Here is a 13,292-nt window from a genome sequence, read left to right on the forward strand (position 1 = left end):
ACGAGAATACTTAAAACCAAGGCGACGAGGTACTTCGATATGTAAAAGCATGTAACCACACAGCTTTTCCCTCCCCACTCCAAAGAACACTAAAAGACATCCCTCCTTTTTTTTTTCTTTTACAAAAATTCACATAATTTATCTTTGAGTCTACTAAATTGTTATAAAAACAGTCGTATTTGAAAAGCGCCTTCCTGATTTGAAAAACAAGTGTTCCTAGTCCATAACAAGCAACCACTCTTAAAACGTACGATTCTCTTTTCAGGTCTAAGCTCCGAATATTTGAGGCGAACTTTTTGGTTAAAAAAATATTTTAGTCTATGAAATAGATATCATCGAGCTTATGCGTGTTAAGATGAGAGTTCAAAATCCTTACTTCAATAGCTCGTGCATTTTATCAGCTCATCACACGAGGATATTTCAATGCTCATTTTATATTATATGTATTGAAAAGTAGAAACACATGTCCGTATTATCGCCATAGAAACATAAGAGGCTAGGACAAATCTCTCTGAAGTTCAGTACATGCCCCTTATTATTATTTTCCTTTGGGCCTCTTGGAAACCAAACTGTGATGCGGTTGTGATTTAGAACTCACCCAAAAGTATAAAAATAGTTTTAAACCGTCTTTTTAATCAATCCCCTGATTGGATCCTTGCAGAACTGGGCGAGAAAGACCTATTTATCTTTATTCCCTCTTTTGTCCTTGCTCTTTTTTTGTTTGTTTTGTTTTGTGTTTTGTTTTTTTTTTCCACTCTCTGCTAGGACTAACAATGGCTTGACTGTGAAGATCATATTCTGATCTTCTTCCCGGTCAAATCCAGTCATAATAAATTTCAAGCTGTAAAATTACTTGGCTATTGTGCTATTAATACCGAAGAAAAAAACTATCAATATCGCAAAGAAGGGAGAAGTATTCAGGAGGGAACAGTCCAAAGCCAATTGTTTGGCTAGGCTCCTTTGGTCTTTTGGTTTGGTTGCTTTGTTTTTTTTTTTAAATGAAAAAAATTATTTTTGAAAATGTGTAAAAATTTTACATTAAAATGGTACAATAATATTTGCCAGTAATTTTTAACAATACTCTTTGTAAAGATTACGCATAAAGTACAAAATAAAAGCTCCATAAGTCTATTATAATACAAAACACAGGTTAAAATAAGAAATTATAATCTTGACTTTCTTCTGTGTAAACATGTTAAACTTTTCTTTTCTTTTATAAAAGTACATGAGACAAGTGTACTAAAATGAAAAAGTATTGCTTTGCTGTCATCCCTCAAGTCTTTTTTTTCCTGTACATTACTGTTTTTAAGCTCCTAGACCTGAGAATCTCTGAACTTTAACGGTTTAGAGACATGGGGTTTTTTTTGTTGTTTGTTTGTTTTTTAAGGGGTAACGAGTAACTTGCCAATAGCATGACCGTCTGCCCTTGCAGCATCTAGACCTGGCTTTGCATAAATATAGGTCCCGGGCGGCCCGCCGGCCGCGGAGGACGGCTCCCGAGCCCACCGCGCAAACCCCGCACAAAGCCCGCAGCTCCACTGCTCGCGCATCTGTCGGGCATCCGAGAGGCGAAGAAAGGAGATAGATAGCCCAGATCCTACCTTCGGAAAGACTCTGAAATCCTTAACTGTTAGAGATCCGGGACGCGAAGCCGGGGACGGCGGACAGGGCAGTGGCGGGGGGTAGGCCGCCGCCGGCGCTCCCCAGCGAGCGGTCCAGGCCCGGCGCCGCGGTCGACTGCGAGGCGCAGCTGCTGCCCGTGCCGGGGCCGGCCCTGCCCCCGATGATACTCTCGATGGAGAAGGGCGAGCGGGCCAGCGCTGCGCCGTTGCCGGGCTTGGCGGCGTGCAGTGAGGCCGCCAGCGCCGGGCCCAGCGGGTGAGCGTAGCCGAAGGGCGTCCGTGCCAGCTCCGCCGCCGGCAGCAAGGGGCCCGGCGGCGCAGCGGCGGCGGGCAGCGCCGATCCGGGGACGCTGCCGGGGACGGAGGGGGGCTGGCGGGGCGGCGGGGAGGAGTGGTGGAAGGCGAAGAGGGTGGAGTGGGGGTGGTAGGGCTGGAGCTGGAGGCCGTAGCCGCAGCCGTAGGGTCCGTAGGCGCAGGGCGGCTGCTGCGGGGGCTGGGGCGGGGGCTGCGGAAGGAAGGCAGTGGGGTCGACGGCGCGCATTAGCAGCTCGGGCGCCGGGAGCTGCTGCCGCTTGAAGCGCTTTCGGCGGCGCAGGAAACTCCCGTTGTCGAACATATCGGCAGACTCGGGGTCCAGCGTCCAGTAGTTGCCCTTGCCCGGGTTGCCGGGCTCCCGGGGGATCTTGACGAAGCAGTCATTGAGGGAGAGGTTGTGGCGGATGCTGTTCTGCCAGGCGGGGAACTTCTCCCGGTAGTAGGGGAAGCGCCCGCTGATGAACTCGCAGATCTCGCTCAGCGTCAGACGCTTCTTGGGGCTCTGCAGGATGGCCATGGTGATCAGGGCGATGTAGGAGTAGGGCGGCTTCACCAGGCTGTTCTTGCCGCCGCGCGCCCCGCCGCCGCCCGCTGCCGCCGCCTTCTGCGGGCCGCCGGGCCCATCACCGCCACCCGCCCCGCCGCCGCGCACGGGCGACCGCAGTAGCAGGGTGTCGTCGTCGTGGAGGTCGCCCACATCCTCCTCGTCCTCTTCCTCCTCCTCGTCCTCGGCGTAGGAGCGGCGGCGGGGGCGGCAGAGCTGCGGCTCCTCGTCGTCCTCGTCGTCCTCTTCGCCCACCACATCGATGTCGGTCTCCTCAGCCAGCATCGACGCCTCGGACATCTCCGAGCTCAGAGTCATGGCGTGGCGGCGGGGCAGCGCATCGGCGGCGGCCAGCGCGGCGGGCGGGCGGGCGCGCTCCCAGCCGCCGCCAGGCCCCTACGCCGCTCCGCGGAGAGCCGCCCCGTCGCCGCCGCCACGGGCAGGCGGGCCGCTCCGAGCCGCGCCGGCCCCCAGCGCCGCCGCCGCCGCGCCGCGAAAGCGCTCCTGCCGCCCGCTCGGAGGCGGCGGCTGGTTTGGGTTTTGTTTCGGGGTATTTTTTGCTGCTTTTTAAAATTTATCTCTCTCCCTCCCCCCCCCCCCCCTTTTTTTTGTCTTTTGGTTTTTGGTTGGGGTTTGGGGGGGGGAGCGGAGGGGCTGTGCCGCCGCGCCTGGAAGTCGATTCTCCCTTCTTTCTCCTCACCTCGACCCCCAGACATTAATGGATGCGGGGCAGGAGGGAGCGCGCCTAGTCCTGGGAGGAGGAGAGGGGAGAAGAAGGAGGAGGATGGTGAGGAGGGAGGGCGGAGGTGGGCAGTTTGCCGGGCCTTAGGAAAGACTGTGGCCGAGTCCCAAAGAGGGCGTCCTTCCTCTCCGCCTTATGGCGACGGGGCCCATCACAGGACTCCCAGCATCAGAGCGCGGCGGGGCGAGCGGCGGTCCCGGGAGGCGCCCTGCCCTCTCCCCCCGCAGGGCGCCTCGTCGCCCGCCCCGGACCCCCACCCTCGCCCCACCAGAATGAGCTGTGCTGGGCCGCGGAGTGACTGGGGCCGTCTTTAGTGGAAAAGGGGGGAAATAAAAACACCCCCCCCCCCGAAAAAAAAAGTGTAGGTCTGTCCCAAAGTGCTGGAGCATCTCACCAGGAGCCCTCCGAAGGGTGCCGGGAGCTCTGTGTCTTCCTGGGCTGCCCCCGGGGACTGAGTCCTGCTTCCCGTAGGAAGGAAGAAAAGCGCCTTATCGCCGAGATTTCAGCGCCGCGTCGCTGTTTCCTCGCCCGGCGCTCCGCGGCGGGGGACGGCGTGGGGCGGAGTGGGGCCGGCCTGAGGCGGGGGCTGCGGGAAAGCCCTGCCGGCGGGGTGCCGGCGGGGTGCCGGCGGGGGTGGCCGAGAGGTGGCTTGGCGAGAAAAAGTATTTGGCGGGACATGTCTCAAAGCCCTCTAAAAGAAAGTTTTTTTCCCCAAAAAATCAGGCCGGAGAGGCAGGTGGTGATTTAATAAACTTCAGATGAAGACATCTGTCCGCGGGATAATATAGAAACATCTCTCCCTTCTCCTTCCTCTTCCCCCTCCAGTTTTTAATTCATTTAAGAATGAAATCAAATATCTCTAGATGTCGATCTCGCAAGTTCTCAAAGAACCGCCTCCAAAGCACGCCACTAATATCACAGTTTATCTGTAAGGCTATTGTTTTTAACGGGAGAGAAGCAGCTCCCTCCATTATGGGAAACACTAACATAGAATTAGCGTTACCTCTTTCTTATGCAAAGGAAAACAATCCACCGGCCTTTAAAATGCCGATTCTGCTTTGAGCGCAGGAGCAACAACCCAAAGAAAGAGACACAAAGGGTTACTTACTAATTATGCCTCACCGTTCCTAGTTTCAGGTGATACATACGAGGACAGCAGAAGACCAGGGACCCCCTTTATGCGAGGGCTCGCAGAGGAAAAAATTACCTTAGACATAAATATAATCACCGTGGTCTTAAAAAGAAACGCCTTGAAAATTCCCATCGCTCCTAGTTCTGGCAGAATAACCCACAATCAGAATCCGATTAGAATCGGAGCAGTAGAAGAGAATTTCGTGCTCCGACGGAAATCGTCATGAGAAGGGCAGACTGATGCCTAGCGTTCTTACTTCTCAAATCTCGCTTCTCAAACAACTGAAACACACCATTTTCTTGAAATGCGTTTTCTATATATCGTCCTAATTCAAAGCTTCAAGCCACCCCGTTTCAAACCCAGTTTCATAGATTTACAACATAACCCTTTCTACTATTTCCAAATAATCCTATTTATATTTTGTTCACTACTAAGGCGCCTGCAGAATACCACCAAAAGTTACAAAAGAGAGAAGAAAAAAAAAAAGAACCCCCAAACCCAGTAACTGGCTACTATTTTTTCCTGTGGAAAGACTGATAATGTCACTCGAGAATTACAGCTCATAGGAAGTAAAATGCCCTTTTGAATTAGTTTTGGGATCCTAGGGCACGTTACTAAAAGGATGGCAGGATGGTTCCTCTCTGAGAGGTTTTTCCTCTTTACAAAGAGTTAGTATTTTTCATTTTTATGCTCTTTCTGTTCTTTTTATTCTTGCTCTTCTCCTGGTACTTGTTGATGTGTCCTGACGTTTAAAACCATCTTAAAAACAAAACCCCAAGCTCTAAATAGGAAGAACGGTGGAATTTAAAAATTTATAGGGAAGAACTGATGTAGCAACAAAGCAGAACCAGAAGAGTCGAATCTGCCCGTGATCTCCTGCTAAAACCCACACAGGACGCACGGGTGTTTCACTGAGCGTGTGACACCGGCGGCTCTTTCGCATCACCGGGTCCCTGGGAGCACCGCGGCCCCGGCGTGCCGGGAGGGCCCCGGCTGGGACGCGGGTCCTCCTGGACGTGGCCGGCCGGGGTGGCGGGACCCTCGGGGGGGCTGGGGACCCCCCTTGCAGACTTGGGCAATACTGGAAGCCCTAGTCCGTCGCTGCGGGGGAGGCCGAGGGGCTTGCTTTCTAGAGGGCAGCTGAGTCAGCCCCCAGTGGGGACAATTAAGACCTGGTGTTATTGCAGCCTCTACGTGTCCCTGGAGATCGCGACTTGTCTTTGCGCTGCCAGCATAGCATCTTCCGCTTGTTCCCTTCCCAACCTGGCAGGTGCCTTCTTAAAAGGGAAAGAAAGAAAAGAAGAAAGGCGAGCAACAGCAGCACAGCCATGAGCGGCGGCAGACGCGTTTCCCGAGGTAGGACACCGGAGCCCGGCGCCCGCCGCCCGCGTCCCCCGCCCCGCCCCGCGGCCGGCCCCACTCCGCTCCGCTCCGCTCGATGTTCTCCGTGGACGGGGGATGCCACCTACCGGCAAGGAAGGCCAAGCGGAGGCGGGTTGGCCGGCTCCGGGCCGCCGTGTGCCGGGGCAGGGTGTCCGGCGTGGGCCTCCGACCAAAGCAGCCCCCGGGAAGGACAGGGCAGGACAGGATCACCCCGCCCGGAGATTGAGCGGGACCTCGAGACCCTAAGGAACAGCAGCGTTTTGGAGGGACCTGAGAACCTCCCCATCAGAGAAGCGGCCATGGGGCCGCTTTCTGAGCGCAAAGGCTGAAACTGCCCCGACTGCCTCCCCCCGCACCCCCCCGGGGCTCCGCCGCCCCGCAGTCCTCCCCGGGGGAGTGGGAAATGGGGCTGCCCCTCTCTTGGGCGACACACCCACCCGCGAAACGGCCATCCCGGGCCTGAGACCTCGGGGGCTGTCTTCTGTGATTTCCTGCCTGTTGTGAATGATGTAACATAACATGCACCTAAAACCACAGTAGCAGAGAAGTGAGATGTGAAGGTATGCAGGTAGGGTTTATTAATATTCATTATAAACTTTAATTATATAATATACACACAATTCCTGCATGCATATACAGAACATTCCACATTTTATCAGTGTGGTGCATGCATGGGATCAAACCACTCTGGTAATCCATACAAGCAGTCCTGGTGGCTCCTGCCCTTTACCAGAGCCTATGTCCCCCTCCAGCACCAAGGCTGGGCCCCTGGTGTCCACAGCTCCTGCAGGGCAGTGAGGACAGGAGCTTCCCCCCAAGCCTCATCCCTCAGATCCAAACCTGAGAAGGGGTTGGGTATTTTGGCAGCTCTCCACTGCTGGAGGTGGCCGGAGACCCCAGCAAGCCAGGGCATCCTGGCTCAGATGGTGCCTCCAGGGACTCTGGGCAGGAGCCAGACTGGATGGATCCACCATCACCTCCCTGTGATGGGCTCTGGGGGACATTGCCCCTTGGGACCCCTGCAGCGCCCTGGGGCACACACCCTTCCTACAGTTGGGGTGCCTGTGCTTGAGCAGGGCACCCAGGAGCCCATGTTGGGACAAGGGATAAATGAGCCTACAGAACCCCCCTGGCCCTTTATTCAAAACCAAAGACCACCCTGGGCACAGTTTGGGGCACTTTCATGCAGCCACACTGGCACACTGGCTGAGGTGCTGTGGGTTTTCTGGGGCTGCCCCTGACCATGCAGCAGGATGCCAGAGCCTTCTCCAGTACCGCATGGGTTAGGTGTCTGGTGGTGGTGTGCATTCCTGGGTGATTTGTTGAATGTTTAGCTAGGTGCAGCCTGCGGAAAATGAGGTAGAGCCTAGCTACCAGCTATATGTGCTGGAGCTGAAGAGCCCGCTCTAGGCCTGCTGCACCTTGCAAAACTCCAACCTCATGTTGTAGAAGTCACTTTTTAGCTCAAATAAGGATCCAAAGACCTGCTGAAGCCTTAGACTGCCAGCTGTGAACTTTCACCTAGATACGCTGACCATATGCTGAACTCCTACCTAGCTACATGAAGGAAGGCCCTGAAACCGGTGCAAACCAGGAAGATAAGGGAGCCACAACCATCAGCAGAAGCTGTAGCTAATCAAGATAAGAAAAAGAACGACCTGCCTGGAGACTGGGAAAGGATCCAATGAGGAACAAGACGACCCCAGACCCAAGTATTACTATTGGACCGAACCATCGCATGAGGGGAGGGGAACATAGACTGTAAGGGTATAATTGCCCAAGGATCTCTTTGTTTGGGGTCCCTCTCTGGAGGCACCCAGCTCGAGCTGCTCTTCACTGCTGTACCACTCAATAAATTCGCCTGGCGTACATCATGTCGGAGACTCTGCTTCAGGGAAACCTAGGGTCGAGCCTGAGGGGAAAGAAAGCACCCGAGGGTGAGTGTGTGTGAGCAAGGAGTCGAAAAGGGGCACCCGTCAGCTCAGTGGAGCTGCCCACTGCGAAGGGACTCCGGTCCTAGCAGTTAAAGTCTCGGGTGGTGTGTGTGCGACTCCCTGAATGGTGTGTGAATGCTCGGGCGGCTGCTGCTCCTTTAACACTCAAAGGCTGCGCTTTTTTTTTTGCACAGCTTTGTACATCTCCACACCCAGATCCAAGTCTTACCTGCAGAACCAGACTTTCCATTATTGAAATAAAACCATTTCCTCAATAATTTACACTTTCTATCAATGTAGTTCCTTGGGCCAAAGATTGGACTGGATTCTGCGCTGCTTGCTTCATGGAAAGAAAAAATCCTCCAGCAATGACCCTGTAACAGGATGGTGGTGTCCATGACAGGGACCATTGCAGTCATAGCTGTGGCCTCCATTGTCCAATATCACAGTGACCATCAGTTTAGCCCCACATTTTTGTGGGTTTATCCCCCTCTTCCCTTGCTGTGTAGTTCTGGGGGAAGGTAACACTTCCCTTAAGCCTCCTGCAGAGGCTGGGTTTACAAACAGGGTCTGTGTGACCAGGCCAAAAAGCAATGCATTGGTGAGGGGCTGCATCTGAAAAGCTGAAGAAGCCTGAAGGAAAATCTGGGGCTTCCTGCCATACCTACTGCTGAAAAAAGTTTGTCACTCTTGGAGATGACCCTACCCCCCCCCCCATCAAACTTTGTTTTTTTCCTTCTTGACCAAGTTCATGTGTTTTTTGTTTTTGTTTTTTGGGGTTTTTTTTTGTTTGTTTTGGTTTTTTTTCTTCCTTTCTTCTTCCCCTCCTTTGTTCTACAATTCTTACAGGGCAGATACATTTGCTGTGACTGGTGAAAGTCACTTCCTTTAAGGCCCTTTTGGGCCTTTACTTTCTGTAAAAATTGATTAAATGTTCTCAGGACCCTTCTGCCCTTCTTGTTTAACAGAACACAAGGAGAATTTATACCAGGTTACACCAAGACCCATCTAGCAGCATAAGCTGTCTTCAACAGCAGCCAATATCAGATGTTTAGGGAAGAATATAGGAACAGGACAAGTGTGTAAAATTGTTTCCCAGCTGCCAGAAATCTAGGTTTCAGGATTTTTTAAAGTAATATATGAGATGAAAACAGCACTGTACTTTGATCTTCCTGGGCTCCCATTCAATGTTTATATATTTAGTATCTCTTCAAAAGTTAAGAATTCTTTAGTGAGTCTTATGCCTAGACTTTCAGAGATGGTTTCTTTTCTATTCATATATCTCACAACACCTTTGCTCCTGTACCCCGTAATGCTGCTATTTTCCTTCATTAGATTACTAATATATATGAATATTTTTCCAAATAACTTAGTGTTTTCCCCCTAATGCCCTGGAGCATCTACATTGGGAATGATAACATTATTATTCCCTGTGGTACCCTGTTGATGTGCCATATACTTCTGCTTTCTTGACTGTTGAATACAGCATTCTTTTGAACAAACGTTTCCTAAAAAGACTCTGAATATCAGGCACATTTCCCTCACTGCCTGAAAATACATTGAATATGTGCTCTTTGTGGTCACTGGCAATCAGGACAAATATTACTTCACTTTAGCCTGATCGCTTATGTTTATGACCTGTGATTTGTTTCCTGAATATGATACTAACTTAACACCTCTTCTCAAGGTACACTGTCATTATTTACGCAGCACTGGCCATGTCTTTCAGGAGAGCTTTTCCACTGGCACTTCGACAACAACTTTTGTCATTCTTCTGCCTCTAAGCTTTCGCATAATTTAGGAGACACTTTTCATGAGTAACCATTTTAATGGTCTTTTTCCATTCCTATGCTGCTTCTGTGCAGCTAATGAACTTTGCTTTAGCAATGTATGTTCTTTGATGATTCCGAGATCCTAAAGTTTCACCCTTTTTCAGAACTGAAAGGATGCTCGCTGAGCTCACACTCTATTTCAGTACTACAGGCTTTGGATCTGTTTCATTTCTCAACAGAAGTTCTTCAGTTACAAGTAAATCCAGTTTTAGGTTTATGCTTCTCATGATGCAATTACACAAAAAGGACTAGAGAAAACAAGCCAATAGTATTGTAGCATTCTAAAATATTTTTTCTCTGATGCAAAGTTTGTTTTTTGAAGGTCTGCTGTTTGTTCCAGGAAATGTAACCAAATCTTACAGAGTCCCTTAAACTGTAGTTCTTGAACTGCTTCAGTTGATTCCTGATACAACTTAGTGATGTGGTTTTCAGCATAATTTGTCTTCAAAATCTCACATGAGGGAATATGAGATCATACCTCCAGCCCAGTTAATCCTAGACTGACAGCTGGGACCGCACTTTCTACAACTTCTATCTTGGAATAATCTTTCTGTGATTCATTTTCACTTCAGTATTTCAGCCTATTAAAACATTTTGCATGTTTGTAATCATCAATTGGCCTTGTAATTCTGAAATCTTTCTTTTATATTGATGGCAGACTGTGATAAATCTGAAGCTGAAGTATTGATTGCTTTTACTTTCAACAGCCCGCAGTGACTCAGTTTTTTTTTTTTCCATCTTGGCTCTATTCCCTCTTGCTACAGGTACATTGCCAATTTCATCTTGCAATAAATATATAAGCTTTCTTTTTAGTTCAGAATGAACTCTGTCGTCCCCAAATCCCTCCCCAAATTCCCCCTCCCCCCCCAATCTGGTTTGTTCCTTTCCTTCCGAATTAGATACTGGGTTTACTTGTTCAGATACAGTAATACAGACTTTTTCTCATTCTTCTCTGAGCAAACCGATTCACTCTTCCAATTTTACAGATATGCTGGACCAAATTTCCGCAGCGCCCTCCACCCCCATCCTTTATAACTGTTTGATCATCCTCTAATTTTCAGCTGTGATACTAGTTTGCTGGGAGGCACAGGCTTCAGCAACACCTTTTCAACCATCACCTCTCTGAAACTTTTTATCACCACCAGATGGAGTAATTTCGGGTTTATCATTCATTCTCACTAATTACAAAAGTCCCAATTTTAATAACAAACAAAATCTTCTGCATAAATTAACACTCAGCTCTGGTGTAGTGAAGAGATATCATGAGAGCAAATCAAATTTAAACACACACAAAAAGCACAGCCTTGGCAAAGCCTTGGCTCTGGAAATTACTAACATGGGAGCCTTAACATTAATGAATACAGAAGAATAAATTAAGTATTTACATAGTCTTACAGAAACAAGAACAAAGGGAATAGTTTATTGAGAATATTCCAGAGAAGAACCAATTTAAAAGGTATTAAAATACAGGATGAGATGTGTCGTGGTTTAACCCCAGCCAGCAACTATGCACCACACAGCCGCTCGCTCACTTCCCCCCCAGTGGGGTGGGGGAGAGAATTGGAAAGGTGAAAGTCAGAAAACTCGTGGGTTGAGATAAGAACAGTTTAATAATTGAAGTAAAATGAAATAGAATGGTAGTAGTAGTAGTAGTAATAATAGTATAATACAATAATAATATACAAAGCAAGTGATACACGACACAATTGCTCACCACCCACTGACTGATGCCCAGCCCGTTCCTGAGCAGCGATCGCTTCCCCCCCGGCCAACTCGCCCCAGTTACATACTGAGCATGATGTCATGTGGTATGGAATAACCCTTTGGCCAGTCTGGGTCAGCTGTCCTGGCTGTGCCCCCTCCCAGCTTCTTGTGCACCTGGCAGAGCATGGGAAGCTGAGAAGTCCTTGACTGGTGTGAGCACTACTTAACACACTGATGTTTTAGTTGTTGCTATCAACATTATTCTCATCCTAAATCCAAAACACAGCACTATACCAGCTACTACGAAGAAAATTAACTCTATCCTAGCTGAAACCAGGACAGTATCCACCCCTTATTCCATACCATCTATGTCATGCCCAGGTCTTACACTTTCAAATACATTCCAATTAATCACTACCACTTCTCCAGTCTTTTGATATATTTTTATAAATATATATATACACACACATATAGATATAATTTCCCTAGTCTATAGGCTCTCTCTCAAAAATGTTTGTTGAGTTCATTTAGTCCATGACTTTGGGCTTCATCTGTCATAACAGTCTTTCAGGGCAGGAGAGATGGTGTGCGGTGTTGGATTGTTGCATGCTGAAGTCAGTTCTGGTTCCATCACCACTGAACTTTGTTCGGTTTCCTCAAAGTTCGCTCTTCATTAATTTGGGTGATTCTTACTGTATACTGTTGATATGGCACATAGTGATCACAGAAGTGATGACATCCAGTATTATATAGCAACTAACATTATACAATTCAGTTCATTGGCTATTCTCACCCAAAATCAAATCCCCTTGAGGTACACATCGGACTTCCCCATCCTCTCACATCACCCACCAAGTGCATCCAGGTCCTTGAGCAAAAGCAATCCCAAGAATGGGTTTACCTCTGCCTGAAGCAGGAGTAACCCAGACTGTCTTCCCCAGCATATTTTTTAGGTGCACTACAGAGACTTTATCCCCTTCTACAGTACGTAAAAGTTTTGATTGGGCAGGGCCAGCTCGATTGGCAGATCCCCTACTGTTGACTAATCAGGTGACCTTTGCTAAATGTGTATCCCAATGTTTGAATGTTCCAGCACCCATGGCTTTCAGAGTAGTCTTTAACAGTCCATTGTATCGTTCGATTTTCCCAAAGGCTGGTGCATGATGGGGGATATGATATACCCACTCAATGCCATGCTCTTCGGCCCAGGTGCCTATGAGGTTGTTTTGGAAATGAGTCCCGTTATCTGACTCAATTCTTTCTGGGGTGCCATGTCGCCATAGGACTTGCTTTTCAAGGCCCAGGAGAGTGTTCCGGGTGGTGGCATGGGGCACGGGATATGTTTCCAGCCATCCCGTGGTTGCTTCCACCATTGCAAGCACATGGCGCTTGCCTTGGCGGGTTTGTGGAAGCGTGATATAATCAATCTGCCAGGCCTCCCCATATTGATATTTCAGCCATCGTCCTCCATACCAGAGAGGCTTTAGCTGCTTGGCTTGCTTGATTGCAGCGCATGTCTCACATTCACGGATAACCTGTGCAATAGTGTCCATGGTCAAGTCCACCCCTCGATCACCAGCCCAGCAATATGTTGCATCTCTTCCTTGATGGCCTGAGGTGTCATGGGCCCACTGAGCTAGAAATAATTCACCCTTATGTTGCCAGTCCAGGTCCACCTGAGCCACTTCAATCTTAGCAGCCTGATCCACCTGCTGATTGTTTTGATGTTCTTCAGTGGACAACTCTTGGGTACATGAGCATCTACATGACATACTTTTACAACCAGGTTCTCTCCCCAGGCAGCAATATCTTGCCACAATGCGGCAGCCCAGATGGGTTTGCCTCTGCACTGCCAGTTGCTCTGCTTCCATTGCCGTAACCACCCCCACAGGGCATTTGCCACCATCCATGAGTCAGTACAGAGAGAGAGCACTGGCCACTTTTCTCGTTCAGCAATATCTAAAGCCAGCTGGATGGCTTTCACCTCTGCAAACTGACTCGATTCACCTTCTCCTTCAGCAGTTTCTGCTACTTGTCATATAGGACTCCATACAGCAGCCTTCCACCTCCGATGCTTTCCCACA

General features: G+C 49.5%; 1 protein-coding gene across 1 annotated transcript; it reads right to left on the bottom strand.

Annotated features, from left to right (window-relative positions):
• Positions 1 to 1,623: 1,623 nt before the first annotated feature.
• LOC309601967 (forkhead box protein D1-like) lies at positions 1,624 to 2,799 on the bottom strand (the record flags this gene model as incomplete). The annotated part of the gene is made up of 1 exon (XM_082335223.1): positions 1,624 to 2,799. The coding sequence occupies one exon, from the start codon at positions 2,797 to 2,799 to the stop codon at positions 1,624 to 1,626; it is 1,176 nt and encodes a 391-aa protein (XP_082191349.1).
• Between the last annotated feature and the right edge of the window lie 10,493 nt (positions 2,800 to 13,292).

The sequence above is a fragment of the Platalea leucorodia genome (genome assembly GCF_965183815.1).
Source record: "Platalea leucorodia genome assembly, chromosome: W".
In the NCBI taxonomy this organism is placed as follows: Eukaryota; Metazoa; Chordata; class Aves; order Pelecaniformes; family Threskiornithidae; genus Platalea; species Platalea leucorodia.